This window comes from Podarcis filfolensis, assembly GCF_964270895.1.
Source record: "Podarcis filfolensis genome assembly, chromosome: 2".
NCBI lineage: Eukaryota > Metazoa > Chordata > Lepidosauria > Squamata > Lacertidae > Podarcis > Podarcis filfolensis.
The window spans coordinates 94,113,734-94,139,436 of NC_139605.1; the positions used below are offsets into that span (position 1 = coordinate 94,113,734).

At 45.0% G+C, this 25,703-nt stretch overlaps 1 protein-coding gene across 1 annotated transcript in view; it reads right to left on the minus strand.

The window, feature by feature from the left end:
• Positions 1-25,703, minus strand: part of TIMP2 (TIMP metallopeptidase inhibitor 2) — a 31,703-nt gene continuing 6,000 nt past the window's right edge. The window contains exons 2-5 of the mRNA XM_083599010.1: positions 5,252-5,352; positions 3,758-3,866; positions 2,870-2,994; positions 1-2,741 (exon numbers count right to left, since the gene is read on the minus strand). Coding sequence (XP_083455136.1) covers positions 2,544-2,741; positions 2,870-2,994; positions 3,758-3,866; positions 5,252-5,352 — 533 coding nt within the window. The 3' untranslated portion in view covers positions 1-2,543. The remainder of the gene's footprint in view (positions 2,742-2,869; positions 2,995-3,757; positions 3,867-5,251; positions 5,353-25,703) is intronic.

The window sequence follows — 25,703 nt, forward strand, 5'->3', positions numbered from 1 at the left end:
TTTATTTGATAATACTGTTTATTGTCCGAAGACTCAAATGTCCACGTATGAATTATACAAAGCATCAGAGACATGCACAGTCTGCTTGTCTATTCAACAATTTTCATGTGTTCCCAGCACAAGAAAATCTCAGCTTTCAGAATCCAACAACAACAACAACAAAAAAGTTTTTTTCCCCACCCCCACCCCCAATATTACTCTACCCACCAAACATCATCCCGGCCCTACTCCCCAATAAGCTTTAAATTATGGCAGCAAGTTAGATACTTATTCTTTTTTTTTCATACTTACTAAGCAAAGATTTGAAAATAATGTAAACCTTTTTTTTAAATATTTTGAGTTGCTGACATGAGGGGGCATTGGATTGTTTTTGTGTGTGCATCTTATCTTTCTTATCAGGGAAGTTTCCATGTGGCATTAAAACCCACAGCGATAAATTAAGCCGATTGAAGAGCCTTTGATACTGCTTTCCCACAAAACAGGTCCTTTTCAGAATGGTTGCTTTCCACGCTGCTACTAGAACGGCAAACTCACGTTTTGGTACGGCAGTCACGCAACTGCAGTTTGTCTAGCAAGCAGCAGTCACGTGTCACAGCCAGCCTCTGACCTCTAGAGAAGACCTGTGCATGTTGCAGAGGCATCAGGAAGAGACAGAAGGAGGAATGCTAACACCCAGCCCACACACAACCACACCTGCGCCCACTGGCACTCAGAAATAATGGGAGGGACTCCACCCTCCGTACATTTTGACAATTCTTCCCTCCAATGCAGAACCCCTTTAAAAATAATAAGTGCAAATCTAACAGCTAACAAGGAATTTTTAAAAAAAATTAAAAAAAAACATAATAGAGGAATGATACAACTGATTGCCAAAACAAATGGAAAACATTAAAATCAAGGACAGGATCAGCAGTGAGAGGAAAGAGAGAGAGAGAGGTAAATGTCACATAGGATATAACCATACAGGAAGCAAAACAGGAGTCTTATATTGGACTGAACAGATTTTTTTTTCCTTTTTCTATTTTTTTTAAAATATATTGAAATCAAACAGACTGGTCCAATATGACATCTTTAAAACTTGACCTTGATGAACAGCATGAAAAGGCCGCAGGGGGTAGGTCTGGCTGGGGGAACTTCCGGACACCCTCCAAATCAAATTCCAGGTATTGCGGGGTGGGAAAGCAGCAGAGCTCGGGGGGGGGGGCAGGGGGCGGGGAGCACAGCAAAGAAAGAGAACTGGCTCAGAAGGAAAAGGGGGCTGAAGGCAGAGATGTGTGATAGGATCCTTTTGCAGGCAGCCAAGGTTTGGTTTATTACTCCAAAGGAGCATTCATACTCACAGTTTATAAGGGGTATACCTTGACACCGGCTCTTGCGGTCACATATTTGGGAGGGGACACGCAAAAGTCTTGCCTTCTGGAGAACTCTTGCTTGCCGCAAGCGTCAAATTTCTATAGGGCAGGACTTGCGAGCCATCTTGGCCATGCTAAAATCATTACTCAGCATAGCAAGGGATTTCAAAGAGGACTCCTTTGGTCCACGTAATACTGAACGCTTAGCAGGAGCATCAAGTCATCCCACAGTTTTGGCACCAGATTTTCATCAATGGCACAAGCATGCAATAGGAAGTGGGTGATGTATACATATGGTTCAAGCAGGAGGCTTGATGGACTAACCCAGATCCCCTGACAAATGTTTCTTGGCTGAAATGTAATAGCTGAGAACACAGACCCAGAATCTGCACTCATCTCTTATGCGCACATAGGCAGGGCTTATTATCCATTTAAATGATTTTATGACACCACCCCCCATTAGCCCCCAAAACATTGCCTCTGAAAGCAGAGATTGTCCCTCTGCCTCCTGATGGCTTGTTCTTGACAGGCTGCTTTGTCACTGGTAAGGGAATGTAACTTTCTTCACCTGCGGAAGAGAATATCGTGACTTGTGACAAAGCCACCATTTTCCTTTTTGTGTGTATATGTGTGTGTTACTGCTGTTTTTATGGGACGTACTTGTACCATACGTGTACAAACGTGGCAAGGAGAAAGGAACAACTTCAAAGCACTGAGTATGGAGGGATTTAATTTTGTGGTGCGTATGGAAGAAAAGGTGGGTTTTTACCCAGGCAGAAGCCAGTGGGGGTGGGGGAACAGAGGGAGCAGGAGATATCCCCTCAACAAGGGATGCACCCTCTCAAGGCAATAAGAACCTGGTAGGCCTGCTACACAGAATCAGAGGCAACACCTTTTGGCCACTCATATTGTACACTCTGGTTCCCTCCACTGTGCCTTGGCATATTGGCATACGTAATCCCAAAGGTATGAAACCACCCCTTGGCGCTTAACACAGGAGAAGAAACAGACTGAGCAATATATGAGTGGCCTAGACATCCCTTTCCTTAGCCCCTCCCTCCACCACTGTTGTGCCCGCCCAGGAGACCTTATTTTCATGCTGTTTCCAAGAAGTGATGTCAAAGGTGGACCAGTCTAATATCTTGCCGGCTTTGTTGCTATTGGCTACTGGACTGCCATGGCTTTGTGGACTCAAGGGTCCTCAATGTCAAGAAACTCCTTCTTGGGTGGGGCCACTCCACGGTACCACGCGCACGAACCATCGCTCCGCTTGATGCAGGCAAAGTGCTTTGCCTGCCGCCCGTTGATGTTCTTCTCTGTCACCCAGTCAGTCCACAGGCACTCGTCCTGAGCAGAGACATAGCAGGGGATGGAAGGGCATCGGGAGATCTGCAGAGATAAAAGACACAATTTGCCATCACTGCAGCTAAAGCAAAACGCTTCTCCTGAGTAGGCTCACGCATATAGATTAGCAGGAAGTCAACAAGCTGAAATGGTCTCATTATTTGGTTTATTACCTTGCAATCACAGCCCATTTGGTACCGCTGGTTTAGACTCTTCTTCTGGGTAGCACTGAGGGAGTCCCAAGGAATGATGAAGTCACACAGCGTGATGTGCATCTTGCCGTTGCCTTCAGATTTCCCTGGCAGAGCAAAATGGTTTTAGCTGGGACATGGTTGTCCTATGGTTGTGCACACGCACGCACACACACTCCATCAAGCACATCGCCCTATCAAGTGTCTTATCTTGGACAAACACAAACCAGTGTACGTGGGGTGGGGGGAAGGAGTGTGTGTGTGATTTCATACAAGGCACGTTGCTATCACAACAGGAGAACTGGCGCGCCGAGTTAGACCAATGGGTCTGCTTTGCTCATGTCCAGACAAGAACAGATACCCTTTCAAGGGAACACCAGGAGGTGGCGCTGTGCAAAGCTCTACACCAAGATCATTTAAAGGGAAAGCAGTCTCAGCTGCATAATACTGACTACTGTATAGGGCAGTTTGCAGTATGCCACAAACCCTTCTTGCACAATGGAGGGCAGATTGCATTTGTAGTTAGGAGTGCATTTAGTCCTCATGACTAGTAGCCAGAACAGGACACAGTCTGGTTACATCCCAAGGAAGCTCTGCTGATTTCATATTTGTCCCCTTCCTCCAAAGAGCTGTGTTTTAGCTTTACAACCAAGTCCCCTATGAAGTAGTTTAGGCTGAGCAACTGTGACTTGCTCAAGTCCTTGCCCATTGAACTTCCTAACTAGAGCAAGGATTTGAACATCCCACCTAACACCATGATATCCCATTCAATCCCTATTTAACTTTCCTCCAGCTCCAAATGGCATGTATAAAGTATTTTTAAAAACCATTACAGTCCTCCTTTTCCTTGCCTCAAGAGATACTCCTTACCTGCAATGAGATACTCTTTCTTGCCAGTAACATCCAGCGTCACTCCACAGACAGCCGAAGAAGGAGCCGTGTAGATGAATTCAATGTCCTGGTCAGGCCCTTTAAACATCTGGAAGGGGAAGAAGTTGGGTGAAGCTATGGGCAGAATACATACAGCAAGGCCAGCTTTGATGTAAAGGAGCATACAAGGCACTCCCAAGCAGGAGAAACTACACATGGACCTATTGAATTATTTATTTTGACACCCTTCAGTAACAAGACTCTCAGGGAGATGTACAAGTTCAAAAACAAGTACAGTCATGGCTTCAGACCACCTATTGTTCATGGCATAGAATCCCACGTTGGTATGAAAATTGTTATAGGTATATTCTTCCTCAGGGAGTGGGAGGGAGGGTGGAAGGGATTCTGTTGTTTGTTATTATTATTCATATATGCAAAATCAATAAAAGTGTGGTGACATTCATAAAAGAAAGAGAAACTACAAAATGTTTGCTTTGCTCCACCACTCCTCTCCCTCCAGCAAAATGCTTGCCCTGAACAGAAGAATGCACAGCTGTATTAAAGGAACTCAGAAGCTGGCAACACACATTGCTCAAAGGTAAGCAGGAAGAACTGACCCAGTTCAGGAAGAAGACCTTGGCCCAGGATGTCCAAGTATCCCAGCATTAGGGCTTAAAGTGGTGGTGTGCACCACTTTGCTCTGGAGTCTCTTTGAGCCATTTCCCCTTCTACTCAGCCCCAAAGAGGCCTATTTCGAATGGCATTGCCTCTGCTTTCCCCATAGAATTATATGCAGAAATATAGGAAGTGGCCAGGGGGTGGGGACACTATTGGAGCTGTTTTTCCTCTACAAGCAACCTGTCATGGTTCCTGCCCTCTCAAGCACTTGGTATCTCCCTATGATGTACCTTGTCCCTCATCATTCACTTTAATATGATTTCTAACTCACCCCTCACTAGGGACAGGAAGGAGGTTTAGATCCCATGCTTATGGTGTCCTTAAGCATAAGGCTGCATACACACCATACATTTAAAGCACATTCCCCCACTCCACTGAACACATCCTGGGAACTGTAGTCTTCTTCTCACAGAGCTACACTTCCCAGCACTCATAACAAACTATGGGGTGTTTATAACCCATAAAATAGCGCGAACTAGAGGGGTTCCCCCCCACTTTTCTTCAGTCAGTTCTGTTGGGCCAGAGTGAGGCACTTGAGAACCCAGTGTTGGAAAGACACCATCATAAAAACGTCTTAAGATATTAAGAACTACTTTGGAGGATTGTGGTAACTATAAGCTTCCAAAGCCTTTTCTGGCACCATTTAATCGTTTAGCAAAACAGCTGCATTATCCTAGCTAGAACGGCAGCAAGTCAATGGGTTTGGAAGTTACTTGCATGTGTATGTGTGTGTGTGTGTAGACTTAGATATATAAATACATCATTTCTTTTAAGTTAAGGTCCATACAATTAGGATTCCGATATACTGTTCATTACCTTTATCTGCTTGATTTCATACTGGATGCGTTTGATGGGGTTTCCATAGATGTCATTACCGGAGTCCACCTCTTTTTCAGAGACAGCCTTTGCTCTGATCACTGAAACATAAAGACACAGAGGAAATTAGTAGACAGATGCAACACCAGTGCTGGGTCCAGGCCTTCCAAGGCTTACTAGAATCCTAGCAACAGAGAATCTCACTCGCCACCCTTTGCCACACTCAGCAGCATCAGCAGGCAAAGCCTGAAGCTGTTAATCCCTAGGGACATCTTTGCTGCAAACAATATACTGCCCTCCCCTGATTACTCTCTGCGGTTCTTTGATTACAGGAAGAGGCTGGAAATGCCTCCTTGTTGTATTTATTTCAGAGCAAAAGGCCACAGATCTGCAACCGGTCTCCAAGACAGGGGAGACTGAAATTGCAACTGAAACATGTTCCTGTAGGGATATTGGTTGTTATCAAGCGTGGAGACTAATAGCCTTCTCTTGTTGAATGTATTTGCCATCAAAATTCTGAACCTCACCTAGGTGGAAGGAAGTGAAAGCCCAATTTCACACACTGAAAACTTCACCCAAAGCAGAAATATTTCACGTTTGGCCTCTACTTCATCCTCAGGTAGTTTAATCTTCAAACTAGGCTGCTGGAGGGAAATAACTGGATTTTTTTAAAAAAATGTATCCTTTTCCATCCTTTAGCTTTTTTTAAGGAAGACCCCAAAATTATTGAGGAAACCACCAAAATTGTTGAGCTTTTTAAAAGAAAACCCAACAGTTGTTGAGCAAATCCAAAAGTTGCCGGATTTACAAAAATGCCAAATGAAATAAAAGCCTTAACCACATTGTTACCCTCCTTGGCAGAGAAGCCAGCCTGCCCTGCCTTCCTGTCCCCCTGTCACTGAAGCCCACTCAGCTTGAAACCCACACATGCAGAGACTTAGGCTATGTACACATCAAACATTTAAAGCACAATGGAAGCACATTATTTCCCCCAAAGAACCCTGGGAGCTGTGGTTTGTTAAGGGTTACTGGGAATTGCAGCTCTTTGAAGAGTAAACTACCATTCCCAGAGATCTTTAGGGGGAAGCCATGAGCTTTAAATATATAGTGTATACGCAGTCTTATTGAGAGAGATAATGGGAGGATGAAATTCTTAGCACTGAAACAGTGCCCAACCCCACCCTGTTGAACTTCAAGCACTTGGCCCAAGATCTTTCAATTTCAACAAGCATTTTAAGTAAAAGCATTTAAAATGAAAGTTAATAAGCTTATTTTTATTTGCAAAAGGCACAGCTGAGGCATGTGGTATAGGGCGAAGGCGATCTGTGTGCAAGGCGATCTGAGTGATTTATTAGCCGAAGAGATGCAGGGGTAGGACCTTGTGTCCTGGATAAAAAGCTGGTGACAAAAGCAATTTTGCAAATATCCTGCAAAAGCAAGATGGTAATCAGTTTGTTACCATAGATAAATGAACTGGTTTGAATGAACCCTAACGTTCATGTTGCATCAACCAAAACTGTTCAAATATGTCCAGGGAGGTCCACAAGGAGAAATGGTATTGGAGGTACAACATACACCCATGATCAACATGGCTTTGGCATGTAGAAAGATTCATTCATGTCTGGGGTAACATATTACGCTGGACAGTTGTTCATTCACAGAGAGCAGACTGTTTGTGGTAACTGACTGTTTTTTGGCAACATTGTGCACAATGGTGCCAGGCACAATGCCTGAAAAAAGTTTAAAGTTGGAGAAATACTAAGGGAGGAATTCAAGATTGTGCTAAGGCCAACGTTCTGTCAGCACAAATATTTCAGCTTGCTAGATGGAATGATACCCCCTTCTCCTGCTGCTGCATGCTGATTTTGGGGTTTTTCCTGATGCCCTCAGAGTCAGTTTGGGGGGATCCCATTGTAAAAGTGGAATCCTCACACAGGTCTTCTCCTGGCGGGACTCATTAGGTGAATCCTGCTCTAATGTTTTGAATTCTTGCACAAAATGTGCACCTGAGGCAAGAAGATGCCCCACACCTGAGTTGATGAAAACATTTATTGTTGTGCTGATGCTAAAGAAAAAGCGATTCGAATTAAGAAGGGCAGTATTTTTTTTAATGAGTCTGCATGCTCTCAACATATAAAATAATACAGTATCGAAATTCCTAAGCTGGGTCCAGACCAGCCAATCTACCTGTACTTTCTCCCAACCTGGTGCCATCTGGATATTGTTGGGCTCCAACCCCTACCCACCCACAGACAGTGTGGCAACTGGTCAGGGGTGCTGGAAGCTGCAGTGCAAAATGTCTGGAAGGCACTGGTTTGAGGAAGGCTAATGTACCTCAATGATAGACCTCTGGGTCACATTACTTCTCTCCCACCCACCACTATTTGTTCATTAAAGACACTGGTACAAAACTTTACGCCCCAAGCAAGCAAGCACTATAAACTTATACTTCAATACATCACCGGGGAAAACAAAAATGATGATTAAAGGTCAAACCAAATCCTTGCCTGAAGGCATGATCTGCCACACTTTAGCCTCCAACAGAACCACCACACACTGAAGAATACACTCCCCACAATGGTCTAGTGGTGTTTGCTTTTATGGTAATTTCTTTTTGCTTTTCACTTGTTTTTAACTTCTTATGATTTTATTGTTTGGTTTTTGTTTTGTTTTTATATTGCTGCAAACCAGTGTGATCTATTTTTTTATGATACAGCTGTAAAGAAATATTTTTTTATAAATAAATAAATAAGACAACTGCACCACCAGCAGGTAGCAGGAACTAAATGCGTATGCCACACCTAAGTGCAAACAGAGCACCTTGTGCACTTAGAAAACATAAGCAAACCAACCCACAGGGGGCAGCAGGCATCCCAATACAATGCATATGCTGTATATCTTTTTAGTAACCAGGTTGCTTGGTAATTAAAACTTTTTGCCTTGCTTCTGTCCCACAGAGGAGACTGGAAGCAAGCAGGCAAAGCAGCTTATAGGTCCTTTAATGCCTTGGATGTTCTCCTGATCAGTTGCTGAATGACTTGGTCTAGACTGTGCTACCCAGTCCTCCCACTTTCGTTATTCTCTCTGCAATTATGAGGGCTAGAAACTTACTTTTTTAAAAAACAAAACAAAACACCACCACCAAAAGCTTAGACATTAGGAACATAGGAAGCTGCTTTATATTGAACCAGGTCATTGTCCATCTACCACAGTATTGTCTACACTAAGTGGCAGCAGCTCTCCAGGGTTTCAGACCGGGGGTCTCTCCTTCCCCTACCTGCCTGGGACTGAACCTGCAACCTTCTGCATGTGCTGAAGTTGCTCTACCATTGAGCCACGGTCCTACCCCTGACTGAAAGTTGAACCAGAAATGATTGTAACTCTCAGGCGGAGGGAAACCCTGTTTCCAGAAGCCCTGAGTGGCACCAGCAAGTCCTCAGAACTAGGGCTAGGCAATATCAGCTTTTCAACATTGTGATGTATCACCAGCCAAACATCGCAATACATCACGATGTTGAAAGTATAGGGAAGAACAAGCTGCATTGGCCCCGGACCCAAGAGGCAGTGGGGTGGAACCATCTCTGCTCTGAACGCCGCCAGCGCCTGGCAGTGGAGACGGTAATATTGCTCCACCGGCAATATACCACCAGGTGAAGGCGCCAACACGCTCTAGCCATCAAACTGTTCCTGGGCCATGTATCAAATTGATACACCGCCCAGGCCGACTCAGAACATCTTGTAGAGCAACACATTCCATCAGTAAACTCTGGAATGCCATACACATGTTGCCAATCAGCGTAATTGAGTATGAATTCCAGAGGGGCAGCCATGTTAGTCTGTAGCGGGCAGCAGAAAAAGGGAGGCAGGGTCCTGTGGTACCAAAAAAAGCCAGCATATTTATTGCAGCACAAAGCTTCCAGGAGCCACATCGTGCTTTATCAGAGGCATGCATTTGTTAGTCTTTGTCTTGCCACAGGACTCTTCATTGTTTTTACTGGACACAGCTTCTCTGTGTTGAGAGAGACCGTATCATTTTTTCCTCATACGCAAACCTGACTCAACATCCTGCTGGCTGGAAGATTCCTCATATAAAGCTGCCTTGTGGAAGTCAGGCTGGTGGTTGTTGTTCTTTTTAATTATTTAAAAGTTTCAAAAGTTTACAAACTTCATACACTATGCATACTTTCCAATTAATATTCATTTATCATTTGACCTCCCCTCTACCCCTTCATGGTTTCGCCATGTTTTCTAATATTGCTGCACATTATAAATACTCTGTACCCTATCCTTTCCTCTTGCTTCCAGATAAATGTTTTACTGCTATTCTTCAATCAAATCCTACTTGCGTTTTTACATGTTTACAATAGCTCTTTAAATATTCTGCAAAAGGTTTCCAATCCTCAAGTCAGGCTGTTGGGCCATCCATGCTAAATACCATCTACTCTCACTGGCAGAGACGCTCTGCAAGAACTGAAACAGGGTCGTTTCCAGCAGTACAGTGGTACCTCGGGTTAAGAACTTAATTCGTTCTGGAGGTCTGTTCTTAACCTGAAACTGTTCTTAACCTGAGGTACCACTTTAGCTAATGGGGCCTCCCGCTGCCACTGCCACGCGATTTCTGTTCTCATGCTGAAGCAAAGTTCTTAACCTGAGGTACTATTTCTGGGTTAGTGGAGTCTGTAACCTGAAGTGTCTGTAACCTGAGGTACCACTGTACTGCCCAAGATAATTTAACTGGAGGTTCCAGGGAGGGGAACTTGGGATCCTGTGTGTAAAAACCATGTGCTCGACCACTGAGTCCCCATCCACCCCCGGCTGAGCTGGAGACACGCCAGTGTAAGCCCCTCGCCCTGGCTCATCCAGGGCTTATCCAGCAGAACTTCAGCCAGCAGAATTAACACTGGTGTAACTCCCCCCCCAAAAAAAGGTGTTCTGTAGGTCGGGTGGGGCAAGTAGAGGCTTCCACCTATTCAAACCCCTGTCCAGCTCTGTCATGTGACCCAGGGCCCACTCCCCATGTTTAGGCCTCACTTTCTGCTGGATAAAGAGCCGCTTCATCTGCAATCTTCTTTCCAAAGAAAAGCTTCACAGGAAAGCTGGTCCAACACAAGCAGCAGAGGCTTGCAAGTGCTGAAATGTGTCAAATCCCCTTGAGCTAGTTATCTTGCCTCCAGTAATCCAGCCCAGAGATGGATAGCCCATGTTTGGGTTTCATGTTCCACTCCAGAGAGAAAACAAGATGGACACAACGGCAGGGAGAGAGGGAGGCATTAGCTTTAGGAAACTGTTGCCTGCTCTGGCCATTGCAGCCAGCTGCTTCTGAAACCGACATTGTTCAGAATGTGTTGTGTAAAATATAAAGGGTTGGGGACATTTTGGGATGAGATGCCGGGCAAGGTGTGGCTTGCTCAGTCACGGTAAGTAACTGGATAATCTCAGTTTAGGTTATCAGCAGGGGCGTAGCATGCAAAACACAAACCGGTGGAACATTGAGGTGAGGAGTCTTTTTCTTGCTCACAGTTTCTGAAAACAATTTTAAAGTGCAACCTCACAAGAGAAACTGTGAACACTTTTTTTAAAACACACACACACACACCACAATCTGAATAAAATTTAGTAAGGCCCTTGTAGTCTAGCCGCAATCGCTTTGAGGTTCAGATGCAGCTTGTGGGCAGTCCATTGGCCACTCCTGGAATCAACTACCCACTGGGTCTTTTTCAACTCTGCTGATGATCAAAACAACCAGCTACATTCAGAGAACAGAAAAATAAAAGAAGGCACGTTAAAGGTAGTCTCGAGCAAGATGGATGGTACTTGTTTGCCTTTGCCTCTAAACCACTGGGAAGATGGCACTGGACATGTGTTAACTCTTAAATGGTGGGATACAGGCAGTTGTGCAGTTAGATAATTTCTAACTAGCAAGCCACAATCAGCAAGCCAACAACAAACCATGGCAGAAGGCTGGTTAGCTATAGCTACTTGTCAGGGAGCAATAAACCACGATTCCCTGTTTGGGTGTAATGGGAAGCCAACATTTCCTGGTTTGTTTGTGCCACTCGAGCCAGGAGAGGAGTCGCTTGTTCACAAGAAACCACAATAAGCTGGAAAGTCTGGCTTATTGAGACATGCAAACGTGGCAGGCTCTCAGTGTGAAATGCTGGGCCGAAGCAAGTCAGCTCCAGGTCTATGATTTTCACTGTTTCCTTCAGCATTAATCCTAGTTAGGAGTTTCAAGCATCGCAGGAAAGGGGAGGACACATCACTGTGCGCAGGGCCCTCTCCCATCACTGCACATATGGTGCATCCATCATCAGGCTCAGTTTCAGAGCCCGCTTTGAGTTCCGTTTGCTGCAAACTGGCTGTGGCCTGGCTTGGATGCTTTTGGCCTGGCCCAGACGATTGTGTGACAGCAGCTGAGAGTCTTTAGGCCTGGCTAATAGTTACGGCTCCAGGCTTTTCCACTCACGTGCTGCTGAATCACTGGCAAAAAATGCAACCTCGTAGAAGGAAGATTTTTGTTCTGAACAGTGTGGCTTTGTAGAAGGGAACTGCTGCTTTGCACTTTCTAAGCCAAGCACCCGGCAGTTCAGCCAAGCCAGAGATCAGGGAAAAGGAATCAAGAGTGTGTATTTGTACGTATTTATGTTCATGAATCCCAAAGAGAAGATCAAGGAAAAGGAATCCCATGTGCTTTCTTCCCCTTGCAGCCCTACAAGCAAATGGAGATTTGTGCTTTAAAGAGCTGGGAGGTTTAACAACTTAGCACTGAACTCCTCTCTGCAAGAGAAATGTGTGCCTTTGACAACATAGGTCATGGGTGCAGGCTGTTTAATAAGCTATTAGTAGAAGTTTCAAATATGTCTGTTTCAGCAAATACAGATTGTGGTTCTAGCAGCGCAATTCTCCATTTTTCATCTTATTTAACTTAAGAATTTATAAGACACCTTTCTGTATAAATATTTCCTGAGTAGCTCACAAAAACAATTAAAAAAACAAACACAGTATTTAAAAAAAAAACAACAAAACAAAAATCAAACCAGCAGCATAAAGCAATAACAAGAGTCTAAAAGCTAGGAAAACAAAGAGGTCTTTGTCTGGTACCAAAAAAATAACCAAAAGTAGGTACCAAAAGTCATTTGATAAAGGCATCACTTCAGACCCCAAGGGCACCTGATGGACAGCCTCAGCTATGGCCACAGTTCAAGGGAATATGACCAAGTTCAAGGGAATATGACCAAGTTCAAGGGAATAAATTCCCTGCCATGGAGGACTTAAGGCAGGGCGGTCCAACATGTGGGGCAAGGCCTTTTTGGTGGCGCTCGACATCATTATCCATTATCCGCACCACCCCCTGCACCACCCTCTTGTTGCCTTCCCAAAGCTGGTTATAGGAGGTGCTGGGCTTTGGGAAGGAGGCATGAGGGCTCTGACAGGGTGCTCCAGCCTCCTTCCCAAGGCCTAATTAGCACTTTCCCAGCTTTGGGAAGGAAGTGGGAGAGCTCTAGGGTCAAATTTTGGCTTCGCCCCCCCCCCGCCCGGAAAGCGAAGGGCAGGGTGTGGCCCATGGGTTCTGTGTCAAAGTACTTTTGTGGCCCGCTTGGTATGAAAAGTTGGACCGCCCTGATTTAAGGTAAGCCTCAGCACATTGAATTGTGCTTGGAAACGGATTAGTTCAAATGTTAAAGCACCAGGAAGATGGGGAAGGGCTGTAGCTCAGGGGCAGAGCATCTGCTTTGCACCCAAAAGATCCCAGCTTCAATCCCCTACATCTCCAGGTATGGCTGGGAGAGACCCCTCTCTGAAATCCTGCAGAGCCACTCCCAGTCAGTGTAGCTAACTCTGAGCTAGGTGTACCAATAATCTTACTCAGTATAATGCAGTATCTTATGAAATGTCCCATAAAAACGCAAGAAGAGCATGCTGAATCAGGTCAATGGCCCATCTAGTCCAGCATCCTGTTCTCCTACTGGTCAACCAGATACCCATGGAAAGCCTGCAAGCAGGCTATGAGCGCAAGAGCACTCTGCTCACCTGTGACCCCCAGCAACTGCCATTCAGAGCCATACTGCCTCTGACAATGGAGAAAGAACTCAGCCATCAGGGCCAGAAGCTGTTGATAAGCCTAGTCCTCACGTATCTAATCCACCTTTAAAGCCATCCAAGTCGGTGGCCATCACTGCCTCCCATTGCTGTCTGTGTCCCCCCAACAGACAGTCTCATTTAGCACCATAAAGGTAAAGGTAAAGGGACCCCTGACCATTAGGTCCAGTCGTGACCAACTCTGGGGTTGCGGCGCTCATCCCGCTTTATTGGCCGAGGGAGCCGGCGTACAGCTTCCGGGTCATGTGGCCAGCATGACTAAGCCGCTTCTGGCGAGCCAGAGCAGCGCACGGAAACGCCGTTTACCTTCCCGCCGGAGCGGTACCTATTTATCTACTTGCACTTTGAGGTGCTTTCGAACTGCTAGGTTGGCAGGAGCAGGGACCGAGCAACGGTAGCTCACGCCGCGGGGATTCAAACCGCCGACCTTCTGATCGGCAAGTCCTAAGCTCTGTGGTTTAATCCACAGCGCAACCCGCGTCCCATTTAGCACCATAGCAACTGCATTTTGCATTAACTGGAGCTTCCAAATAGCCTTCAAAAGCAGGCCTACATACAATGCATTAGAGGAATCTATTATCTCCCTCCTGCCTTTCAGTCAAACACATGACTTTTGGGCTGACCTATCAAGCCTCTCCTCTAACCAGAGGCAAGAGTAAAGGGGTGTGCTTGTTCTATTATCCAGCTCAGCAAGATGCAATGGTAGAACTGAAGGCTGGCAGTGACCCAAGAGGGCAGGGGAACGGGATACATCTTGCACATAAGACAGAGAAGCAGCCCAAGTATCCCAGAGTCACCAATGCTTCTAGATCAGGAGCCCTTCCAGACAAGCAACCTGCTTATCTAAAGCTGACGCTCTTTCTCCCAGTTCCTTGATGGGTGTGGGAAGAAATCAATGCTGTTCAAGTGCTACCTTCAAAATCTTCTCCAGCCACTCAGAGCCATCTCTCCCACATTTGCTAAATGGAAAAAGCCTCCCCGCCCCCATATTACTAGTAGCCCTTCCAAATGCTGGTTTCTGTATGGAGCTAGCTAGTCTGCTCAAGATGAGAAGACAGAGGAATCTCCAGAAATAAGGAACAGGAAGGATAGATGGCAAGGAACCTAATGATCCCAGGTAGACCCTGCTGCTCCCTAAACCAGCACAAGCAAGCTTCCATTAGCTCAACATCTCATGCTCCACACATGCTGCTCTGACACCTTTCTTCTCTGGGAAACCCTAGTAATGCCCCCTAGCCCCATTAAGAGAGCAAGGGGAATATGCAAGATATTCCACCTCTGTGGAGACTGGCATGTGCCAAAAGCCGGCCGCCTCATCTCAGATGCTCAGTTACACTGTTTCAGTTATGAATTCAAGAAGATGTTATTAAGATAGTGGGCAAAAAGAAGGTATGGAGCAAGTGACAAAGTACAGTGGTACCTCGGGTTACATACGCTTCAGGTTACATACGCTTCAGGTTACAGACTCTGCTAACCCAGAAATAGTGCTTCAGGTTATGAACTTTGCTTCAGGATGAGAACAGAAATCGTGTTCCAGCGGCGCGGCGGCAGCAGGAGGCCCCATTAGCTAAAGTGGTGCTTCAGGTTAAGAACAGTTTCAGGTTAAGTACAGACCTCTGGAACGAATTAAGTACTTAACCCGAGGCACCACTGTAAAGCAAATTTTAAAAGCATCTACTGGTATCCTAGACTGGACTGTCAAGCAAGGTTATCTTTCGGCATGCTAACCAGAAGATAACTTATTTCATTGCCGACTGCAAAACCTTGCCTAAAATTGGGTGCAAAACCCCCTCCCCTGAAAGCCTTCTGGTTTTATCCAATCCAAGTCAAAGCCACATGCACACTGGGTAGTTCCACTGGGTCTTTGTTCTCTCTCAGTAAATGTCAGCAACTGAGCTAGTTGCATCACTGTAACCCAGACTTCCCTTTGGTTTTAATTCTCTAAGCACAATGAACCCACAGCAGTCCCTAGCCTGGCCTTTGAGGACACAAGTCTTTGCTGGCGTCATCAGAATGGATGCTTTTCTTGGGTCAAGACTCAAGTAGGAATTAAGTTAAACTAAACCACAGGGAATGTGGTTTGTTCCCTTGCTGGCAGCTATGGTTTTGATAGTGCAATATAGGAAGCCTGATTCATCCTCGGGGTCTAAGTGACAGGTCTTCCAAAGGGAAAATAAGGAGGTATTAACAGCTCCAGAGCAATGCAACAAAGCAGGGACCTGTTTCAGCCAGGACAGAGGGACACATTTCCTCATGGGCAACTTTCCAGATGGTGGGTGGGGCCAGATACAAAAGTGGGAGGAGCAACATATTGACTCTAAGCTTTGTACAGTAGACTTCATTTCTGCCATGCAAAAAAAGAGATTTCTACATGCAAGCAAGAGGCATTATAGTACCCCAAGAACCAATTCCAGACAGGCAAAGTTACTTGAGGAGGGTGCAGAGAAGGGGCAGTGAAGGGCAAGATTTGAGATGGGTCCTGGTCCTGGAAAAGTCCCAAAGGCCTGAAAGGCTCAATTTGGTTCTTGGGCCTGAGGCTCCCTGCCCATGGTTTTGATGAAGTGTAGAAGATGGAGTAATGTACACCAAATCAACCTTTACTCTACTTATTTGCTGCTGTACTGGCATGCATTTTTAGAACAGCTTCCAGAAGTTTATCTCTCTGTGAAACAGAGATATGTTTGAGACGGCAATTCCACAGGAGCACAAAAAGTACAGACAGCCAGGTTATGGGATCCAGTTTCCTGAGAATTTCAGTTTCTACTTTGTTTTTAAGTCAGCACATACAAGTTCCTAGGCCTTATGACTGTGAAGGTACATTTGAAAGTGTGAGTAATCTCTGCTGAAATTTTAGAGCCTGAAGAACAAACAAGTTTTCCAGTAGTTGAAGGTGGGGCTTCCAAATCTTTGCTCCCAGATCTGGCCCATTTTGCTACCTGGGGCAAAGAACAAGATGGTGTCCCCACTTCCATGTTCAGAAAATGACAGTTTATGGATAATTCAGAATTTATTGGCACAGAAGTATAATCTCCTGACCCAGCATCATGAAAAACTCTCCTCAGTTCTCTGCACCATGCAGATAATGCTAAGCCAATGTATGGCTTAACATGAATGGGCAAATATGCAGGTGCAACAGTGATAAATTTGTGCCTCCTAACACCTCCCCTGCTTCTGTTGCTGCCATACTACCAGGAGCTAAGCTATGGTTTGGCTTAGCTTTATGTCCAAACCCCAGATCAAGGTTTGTCTCACTCTAAATAGCCCACAAGCTGTAACCAAGGTTTGTTCTTTGCTTATAAGCTTGTGGTTTGTGCCCTGCGAAGACTCGTACCAAGTTGGGAAGCTGGGCCTAGCTCTGTGTAATTTTACTTCTAGGGCACTACCTTATTGTGTGTTCAAGTGTGAGGTGAGAGTCAGGCTCCTTCCTATTCTTTTAAAAGTGGGTAGATTCTCTTGACAACATACTCATTTTACACTGAGATTTCAGCAGAGAGGGCTATATGATAAAGAGAAAGCAAGCAAAAAGTGCAGCAATATAATCACTTTTATCACTCACAGCATAGTGCACTGGAGAGAAGCAACAGGAGCGAGCAGTAATAACCACACAAGTGTGCGCGCGCACACATACACACAGAGAAACCAGTGCAGCTTTGCAGAATAGTAGCTATTACCCTTGAGCCCCAGGCATGCTCATCAGCTCACCACTAGTCAGCACTTTACTTCTTTTTCTTTTCCTTTCCTTGCGAGATCCCCCAATATTTCCCTTTTGCTGTACGCCAGGGAGGCTTGCAAAGCAGTGTCCTTGCTTTCCAAGGCTCAACGTGAGTCAGAGAAATTCTCTAGTCTCCAGAGAAAGGCAAAGGGGATTTGGCTTACGATCAGTTGCGGTAAGGTCTGCACAGTGGCGTAGCGTGGGGGGTGCAGGGGGGGCGGGCCGCACCGGGCGCAACATCTGGGGTTAGGGCAAATCCATGGGTTAGGGGGCACAAATCCACGGGTTAGGGGGCGCAAATCCACGGGTTAGGGGGCGCAAATTACTTGCCTTGCCCCGGGTGCTGACAACCCACGCTACGCCACTGGGTCTGCAACACAGTGAGATGTCTTGCTGCTTAGCAAGCCCCTCTCTGGCTCGATGCATGTAGGTTCCGGCCCCTGTAGCCCCAGCTCAGAGGTGAGGAAAGAGGATGGGGACATGATCCCATAGTTACACTGGGCCATGGAGGCACATTTATTCTCTCCAAATCCTGGCATGACAACACAGGCAAGACCCCACCCTCCCACTCAAGGCCAGCCGAAAGCTGTGAACCCACGACCACAAAAAGAGCAAAAACTGTACTATAATTAACACCGATTCCAGCAGAAGATGCAAATACAGCACATACACAGCACATACAACACATGAAGGACAGAGGCTGCACACCTTCCTTCAGAGCAAATGCACAGAGTGTGTAAAATGACACAAGGAATGCACACAGGGTTGCATCCACAAATACATACTAAGGGCCCCTTCAGACGTACTCTTTACCAGGCATTCATGATTATTTGTGCTCATGGGGCAGTTATATGTGATCCTGCTCTCAACACTGTTTGCTCCTGCAAGCTTCATGCTAAGATCCTGTAATGTTCCAAGGTGGAGTCCTGCTTTTGTTGCACTATAGCACAAGAGTGCCCCACCAGACAGTAATAGCAGCAACACTGCGAAAGCATCACAGAACAGCTAATAAAAAGTGGGATGGTGTGTACAGTCCAGTATACAAATCCACCACAAATGCACTATTATTGCACCAATGACATGTTATAGAATACACCTGAAAAACACACAAACACACCAGTCTGGAGGGGCCCTAACCTTTCAGCAACATAATGAAGCACCAGTGTAAGAGATTGAGATTGTTACTGCAAATTTTGGGGGAAATGGAATGGAAAAGACCACTTCGCCCCTTCGCCTGTAAAACAGAAGGTTCCTCAGTCTACACCCAAGAAGCCCAACAGATTAGTTCACGGTCATCATAGAAAGGAAGTTAGGAAACGCCCAAGGGCACTAAGGTGGAATTTGGATCTGCAGATTTACAAGTGATATTCAGTATACTCAACTTATTTAACCTAAGAACTTATCTAAAAATAGCACAAAGCTCTAAAACCAAGACACATTTCAAACCATTTGTTATCCGAACCCTCGATTTTATCTGCATCTGCCTTAAAAATGCAGTGCTGATAGGATTATTGTCTACAGTGCACACATACACACACTTCAAATGCATGACGATACTTTCTCTAGCCTTTCCTATTTGTTTCTGTACAGTACAATCCCAGCAACAAGCATAAGCCTGATGGCCAAGGAATGGCACCAATGAGTTTAAATGAGCATGGCTGTCGCTTCCTTTTGATTTCTGTTCATCGTATTTTGATGTAAGCCACCTTGAGCATGTTTTAACTATGGGAAGGCGTCATACAAATGACCAATTATTGCATTGCAGGAAGTTGGACTACATGACTCTCGGGGCCCCTTCCAACTCTACAATTCCATGCACCCCTTAAGCTCACTGCTCTTGGGTGAAGTGGATGCCTTTGGCCCATCGCCACAGTTAAAACAGGATTCAGCTACCATGTCAACTCTTGTGCATGGAATGAGGGAGGTGTCATCTTGCCCTTTGCCTCGGGCAGTAAAATGTATTGCGCTGTTCCTGAAATCTGCAGGAATTGCCAAGGGTAATATTCGCCTAGATAACTTTTGTGTTTGTAAGGGAGAGAGAACTGCTCCCCCCCCCCAAAAAAAGGAGAATCCACTTAAATCCATTTTTCCTGGAGCACCCTGTCCCTCCAACGTGTCACCACGGAAAAGCGGGATGTGCTCCCACGCAAGTAACACAACCCTCACATTTTTTCTTCAGAGCACAGCTGCCCAAAATGGGATGTCCCAATTTAACTGGGGCAGTTGAGGGGTATGTTTAGTTAGTACCTCGCTACCCTCTAAGGAAAGTCTTTACTAGTGCAAGGGCAGATCTACAGAATGCATTTAAAACACACTCAGTGGAAACACATGGCTTCCCCCTAAAGAATCCTGAGAACTGTAGTTTCCCTCTCACAGAGCTACAATTCACAGCAACCTTAAACTACAGATCCCAGGATTCTTTTGGGGGGAAGTAATGTGCTTTAAATGTCCATTGAATGGGCTTTAAATGTCTGGTGTGGAACTGCCTCAACTTTATAGGCCACCTGTATGTCAGATACAGTATATCTGATATACAAACAAATCCCAGGGACATGTGCTGCAGATGAGTGCTTGTGGCACCTGTTTCTGGAGCGGTATTGGTGCCAGGCTGTCCCATGCCACATTATTCCCCTTTAAACACTCTGATGCAGGATAAGTCATCCCACATCAGCATCAACCCAGTTACAAGTGTGGCTTCTGGATCTAATGCAGGCACTGAAGCAGATTGTCCCACGTAGTTTCACCCTATCACATCTGCAATAAACTGGAGTAATGGCCACAGAGCTGGCTTGGTTTGGATCTCTCAAAGCAAAGGCCTAGGTTTCCCATGTGCTGGATGCCCCAATTCAAACATCTGCAAAGGTCAACTTATCTTTTAGCACCCTGCATTTAGGTGGGTTCTGGTGCTCTGAAAATCACATTCCAGCCCTCAGGTGAGGAAAACCAGGTAGACAGTGAAAGAGGCCTCTGAGCATGCATGCCTTGACTGGCATAATTTCAAGTGGGGGATATTCTCATACCTTCCAACATTTTTCCAATGAAAATAGGAACCTCCCATTCCATAATGATAATTTTACTATTTATACCCCACACATCTTACTGGGTTGCCCCAGCCACTGTGGGGAGCTTCCAACATATATAAAAACATAATAAAACATTAAACATTAAAAAAACCTTCCCTATACAGGATTGCCTTCAAACAGCTCGGGGGGCGGATAACTCCATACTCCCCAAGATTTCTCCAAAGAAAATAGGGACATCATAAGGAAAAGTGGGACATTCTGGGATCGAATAAGAAACCGCGGTGGCTTCTCTAAATCACGGGTGTTCCTGGAAAATAGGGACACTTGGAGGGTCTGTGTTCTTAGATGAAGAGGGAGTTCATTGACAACTATGTTTTCTGGGGTAGAGGGGAATGACAGAGATGTTCTGGAACTTGACTTGCCCTCAGAGATGTTACCACAAACGCAACAGCAGGCAAGAAACTTAATTCTGCACTTGTGGAGCACTTTCACTCCAATGCAGGGTAGACTAAGGTCAAGTCCCCACTTCTTTTTCTCAGAGATTATCTACATTCCACACTCAGTATATATAAAGCAGAGACCAAGTCACTACAGAAGAAGTGAGGATAATAAAGGCAAGAAACAAACACAGCAAGACAAACCCAAAGAAGCTGAAGAAAACCAAGCCACAACACACATTATGAGGTAAGGTGAGATTCTTCCGCCATCCATCCCAGATTTACCAACGGTTGAGTGAGTGTTTGAGAACTGTGAGAAACTTCTTAGCCAGAAGAATCTGTGCTATGTATGTCTGGGTGAAAGACTCTGAATGAACAGGGACGTGAATTAAAAATAGGTATACAGTATGAGATTCAAAGCCAGTCATAAACACAGTTTTATTTAAAAAATAATAATGCAGAACTTTCCACATGGGAAAAGCCAGCAAAGCTTCTCAGAAACTGTAGGATATGTGTAAACAGAAGACAGGAAGTCTAAAAAGTACATAGTAGTAATGCGACCCCAGCTATAATCTACAGATCTGAAGCACTGGCAATGCAAAACACAATAATAATGAGGTTTAAATGGATTCCATGGCAGATGTCCCGGACAGATTCCCAGAGTAAAATATCAGAATAAAGTGACACATTCAAGTATGAGACACATAGCCTCCAGCTTTAAAATGGGGAGGAGGCACTCTGATGGATTTTGGATTATGAGTCACTTATCTGTTCTTTCCACTTTGACCTGGAAAAAGTCTCCAACTTTCTTTGGTCCATAGTAATGAATTGTTCTCCTCGCCCCTGGCCAGCATTCCAGTATGCTTAGCACAAGACTCTTGTCACAAGCTGTTGGACTGGCACCAATCTTTGGAAGAATTTGCCCAGAAAGAACAAGCCCCAGCAAGTGGATTTATTAGTCAGCACACAATTTTGGCATGGTCCAGTCCTAGACAGAACGCATTCAATGTAGCATGAGGCTAAAAACATAATAGAAGCAAACAAACAAAAAAAGCCCAAAATGTCCATGACACAGACATTATGGTACCTGTTTAAACCTGATATTGGGGTAAGAGCAAAACAGGGCATGCAGGTACAGAACTTGACACTGACACCCCTTCACTTCTCACAACTTATTCTTCCCAAGTCCAACACTTAGGGCTTCTTCAGACAGTCTGTTTATTGAGCATTCATCCTAATTTGCTTCTACAAAGCTTACATGGTGATTTAACTATGCCCCATCTTTAGTGAGCATTTGTTACTATTTCTTTATGGGGAGGTTATGCAGCAATGAGCATTCATCTGGATTTGTGTGTGGGGTGGTGGTGTTTACATGTCTTCCTGTTAATCATTTGTTCATTCCACATTTCTTAGCACATTCCCCCACCACTTTCCTAACTGCAAAAAGTACCGGTATGTTGTTTTCTTAAGTAAATTTTTTGTGCTAAGGTAAACTACTTTAACTGTGCAAACCTAAATTTCCTGTATGCACTTGAATCTCTCCTACAAAACAGCGACAGTCTGAAGGCACTCACAAATGCCCCCAATTAAAAAAAACCCCAGTCCCCAAGAGCAGAAGCAAGCCTGCTGTAAGGAAAATGCCAATTTGAGCCCAAGGTATTTGAGAGCATGGCCCCTGGAGTTGTTTCCATTTGGCCTCCAGCACAGCTCCCTTTTACAGTGCACTTCGCCCACTTTCTTCTCCCAAATGGCACAGAAGCAAGAGGGGTTTTTATTCCCCTCCTTTCCAGTATGCAAAAGCCAAAAGCAGTCTTGAGTCCCTTCTCATCGTATGACAACAGCATCAGCAGTCTCTTGGCTGCTCACTCATGTTGCTATCCCTTCAGCCCTTCTGCAGTGCAAGATGTGGTCCTTCTCAAAAATGAGTCGCAGCTATAGCATTCCCGTGCCCAACGCAGGCTAAGTTTGCTCTCACAGATACAGTTAGCATCTCTGCTAGTCTCAGTTGGCATGGCTGAGCTCAGCACAACAGAGGTGCCCAGGAAAACTCCCTATGAGCTATACAGTGGTACCTCAGGTTACATACGCTTCAGGTTACATACACTTCAGGTTACAGACTCCGCTAACCCAGAAATAGCGCTTCAGGTTAAGAACTTTGCTTCAGGATGAGAACAGAAATCGTGCTCCGGCGGCGCGGCAGCAGCAGGAGGCCCCATTAGCTAAAGTGGTGCTTCAGGTTAAGAACAGTTTCAGGTTAAGAACGGACCTCCGGAATGAATTAAGTACTTAACCCGAGGTGCCACTGTATATTGCCCATCTCTGTACTTCATTTGTGGTGCCACTTACATCCCTTCTAGTAACCATAGAGAGGGCCCAAATACCCTCTCTGCTTCTGCTCTGGAGAGAACCTTACGCTTTAGTAGTCTAACGGCCCACGAGTGCCAAATATGCAGCTTAAGTAGCTGGGGCTGGAGGGTATCAGTCAGGTGCTTTGGAAGGATTAGAAACCACAGAGCTAGAATTGAATACAGCCCAAATTAGCTACAGCAGCTACTCCTACATCTTGTGGGAGCCCTTCCAGGTTATGAAATCTTCCAAAACAAGGTAAGATGTTTATTATTTTCCACCTACAGCCTAGCTACAAAAAAAAGCAGAAAGTGCAGAGTGGTTCTACATGCATAAGTCTCATGCTCTTGATAGCTGGGTAGCTACAGTGTTCAAGACGGCATTGTATAGGCAGAATTCTCATTGCGCACACACACCAAACCACAACTCCCGGTAATATAAGAGTATATAACAGTTTACAGTTCAGAGATCCCCCACCTTATTATGTTGCACAGCCCATACCTAGGACATCCTCTCTAAAACAGGGAATCTGTCCACTGGTTTCCAGACACCAAATTCTCCAGTGGCATTTCTTGGTTGCATTGCCTTGCCCAACTGGCAAAGATTAAAGCACCTATACACAGTGCAGATGTGCCCTACCTACCCCCGGCAAATGTCAACTCTGTCTCTCCAAAATCCAAACACATTTGAGAATCACCAAATTATCTCCAAGCATTGCATAGCTATACTGCTCACAGAAGTTCACAGGAAGCAGACCAACACATACAGCAGAGTGGATGAAACAAGCCCCTAAATGACATGACATACTCCTTCCATGTTCTCGGACTCTCGAAAGGTAGGATTGTATCAACCAATTTTATTTCTTCCTACAAAAACTACTTGTCAAAACCTCTCCTGTCCGCTTTCATCCTCTCTGGCAGTGATGAGGGTTTTCCAGGAAATGGTGAATTAGAGTAATTGGTGAAGGAAAATATTCTGGTGTCCTACAGCAAAGGAAGACAATGTGGTGCCCTCCAGATGTTGCTGGACTACAACTCCCATGATCCCTGGCCACGGCTGATAGGAGTTGCAGTTAGTAAACAGAACAAAAAATTTTAAAGCTGTCAAGCATGCCCAATATTTATAGTTACTAATGAACTTATGCAATGATTTTTTTGCATGGAAAAATTGAGCACTGGAAAATTTTCTGCCTCACACCATGTCTTTCTGCAAATCCTATGCTCTGCCTTTCCCCATCTAGATCCTATATTCTGTTTCTCCCCAGTTCTTTGTGTAGGGCCAAATTATACGTTACATCTAAATGCATAGCCTGGCAATATGTGATTCTTTTAAAAACTTTAAATAGCAGCCATGGGATTGAGACTGCAGTGAGGGTATTTTTATTTTATTAACCATTTCCTTACCCTTCCATGATCCCAGCAAAAATACCACCCTTGAAGTGGCCGTTTGGCAGGGAAAGGAAACTGCCACTGGCACATATGAAAGCTTTTCTCCCATGCCAAAAGCACTTTGGGGGCATTTTGTTTGGATCACAGTTCTGGTACAGGGAATGGGGATAAAACAACTTGTCCATGGTAGGGGAAATGCAGCAAGAAGTTGTTAATATTGATTGTTAACATGGGAAAATCCTGGTTTGGAAAGTGAGGTGGGTACACTTTCATGTTCTCTCTGCCAATTACATTGCATATAGCAGGTCAGCGATACAGGTGAGCTCTGGGGAGACTTAGGTTCAAATCCCACCCCCTGCAGCCACAAAGTTTACAGGGTCACACTCTCTCAGCCTAATCTACTTCACAGGGTTGTTGTGAGCTTTCTGGAAGAAAGGCAGGATATAAATGTAAATAACGTGAACAGCAATAGTAAATAATGTAAATAATTTGAATTGTAATAGTAGTCAGTGCAGCTGGAGCTATATTAGTCATGTTCCAGGCAAAGGGAAGAGCTGGTTTGGACCAGTGAAACTGGCCATTGGCCTTCCTCCTCATCCCAAGAACAGACAACAGCCTGAAATATACAGCTCTGCTCCAGTTCGGGAGAAGTATGTGAGTCACCCAGGAGGTCAGTAACTTTAAATGAATCAGAGTGGACTTCTTGTGAACAAAGTATTTAGAAATCTCTGAGACTGCAACTAAATGTTAAACCACATATGATGCTAAGTGTATAACTTGAAAGGACATCAGAGATTTTAAAATAATAAAAGTAATAGGTGCAGGAAGTGATTTTTATCAGGACCACAGCACGTAGGAAGAGTGTTTTTCCTCCTAAGGCTAATAACATCATGGAGGTGGGGTGGGATTTTGTGGGGTGGGATTCCATCACTGCACACTAAAGCTCCAATGAAAATCCGGAGGGGTGTGTATGTCATTATTAAATTCCTGACATGCTTCCAAGTGACACATTAGTTTAGCCCAAATTATACTGAACACAGAATTTGCATATTTTACTGGAAGAATCTGGATGTTTTAAAAGTGAATAAATGTAACATAATACACACACCCATTTGCAACCCCAGCCCTGTTCCTTGGCCTTGCTCAGTACAAGTCCGATCCAGATGATCTAACAGCTCTAACCTGACAGGCAGTTGAGTGGAGAGAGAAGTGCTTTTGGGGAACTCATAGGAGCCAGGAGGACAAATATAATCATCCACAGCATGATGCTGCACAAAGTTACCACTGCAGAGCCAAGATGTGAAGTGGACTCCAATTAAAGTGTGCAGATCATAGCACCCCATGGCACCGTGAACCGGTGCTGTAGTTGATGACGTGAAAACAACTGCAGGGAAGGGGAAGGAAAACAGTAAAATGCAGCATGGCTGCTGCTGCTGCTGCTTTCTA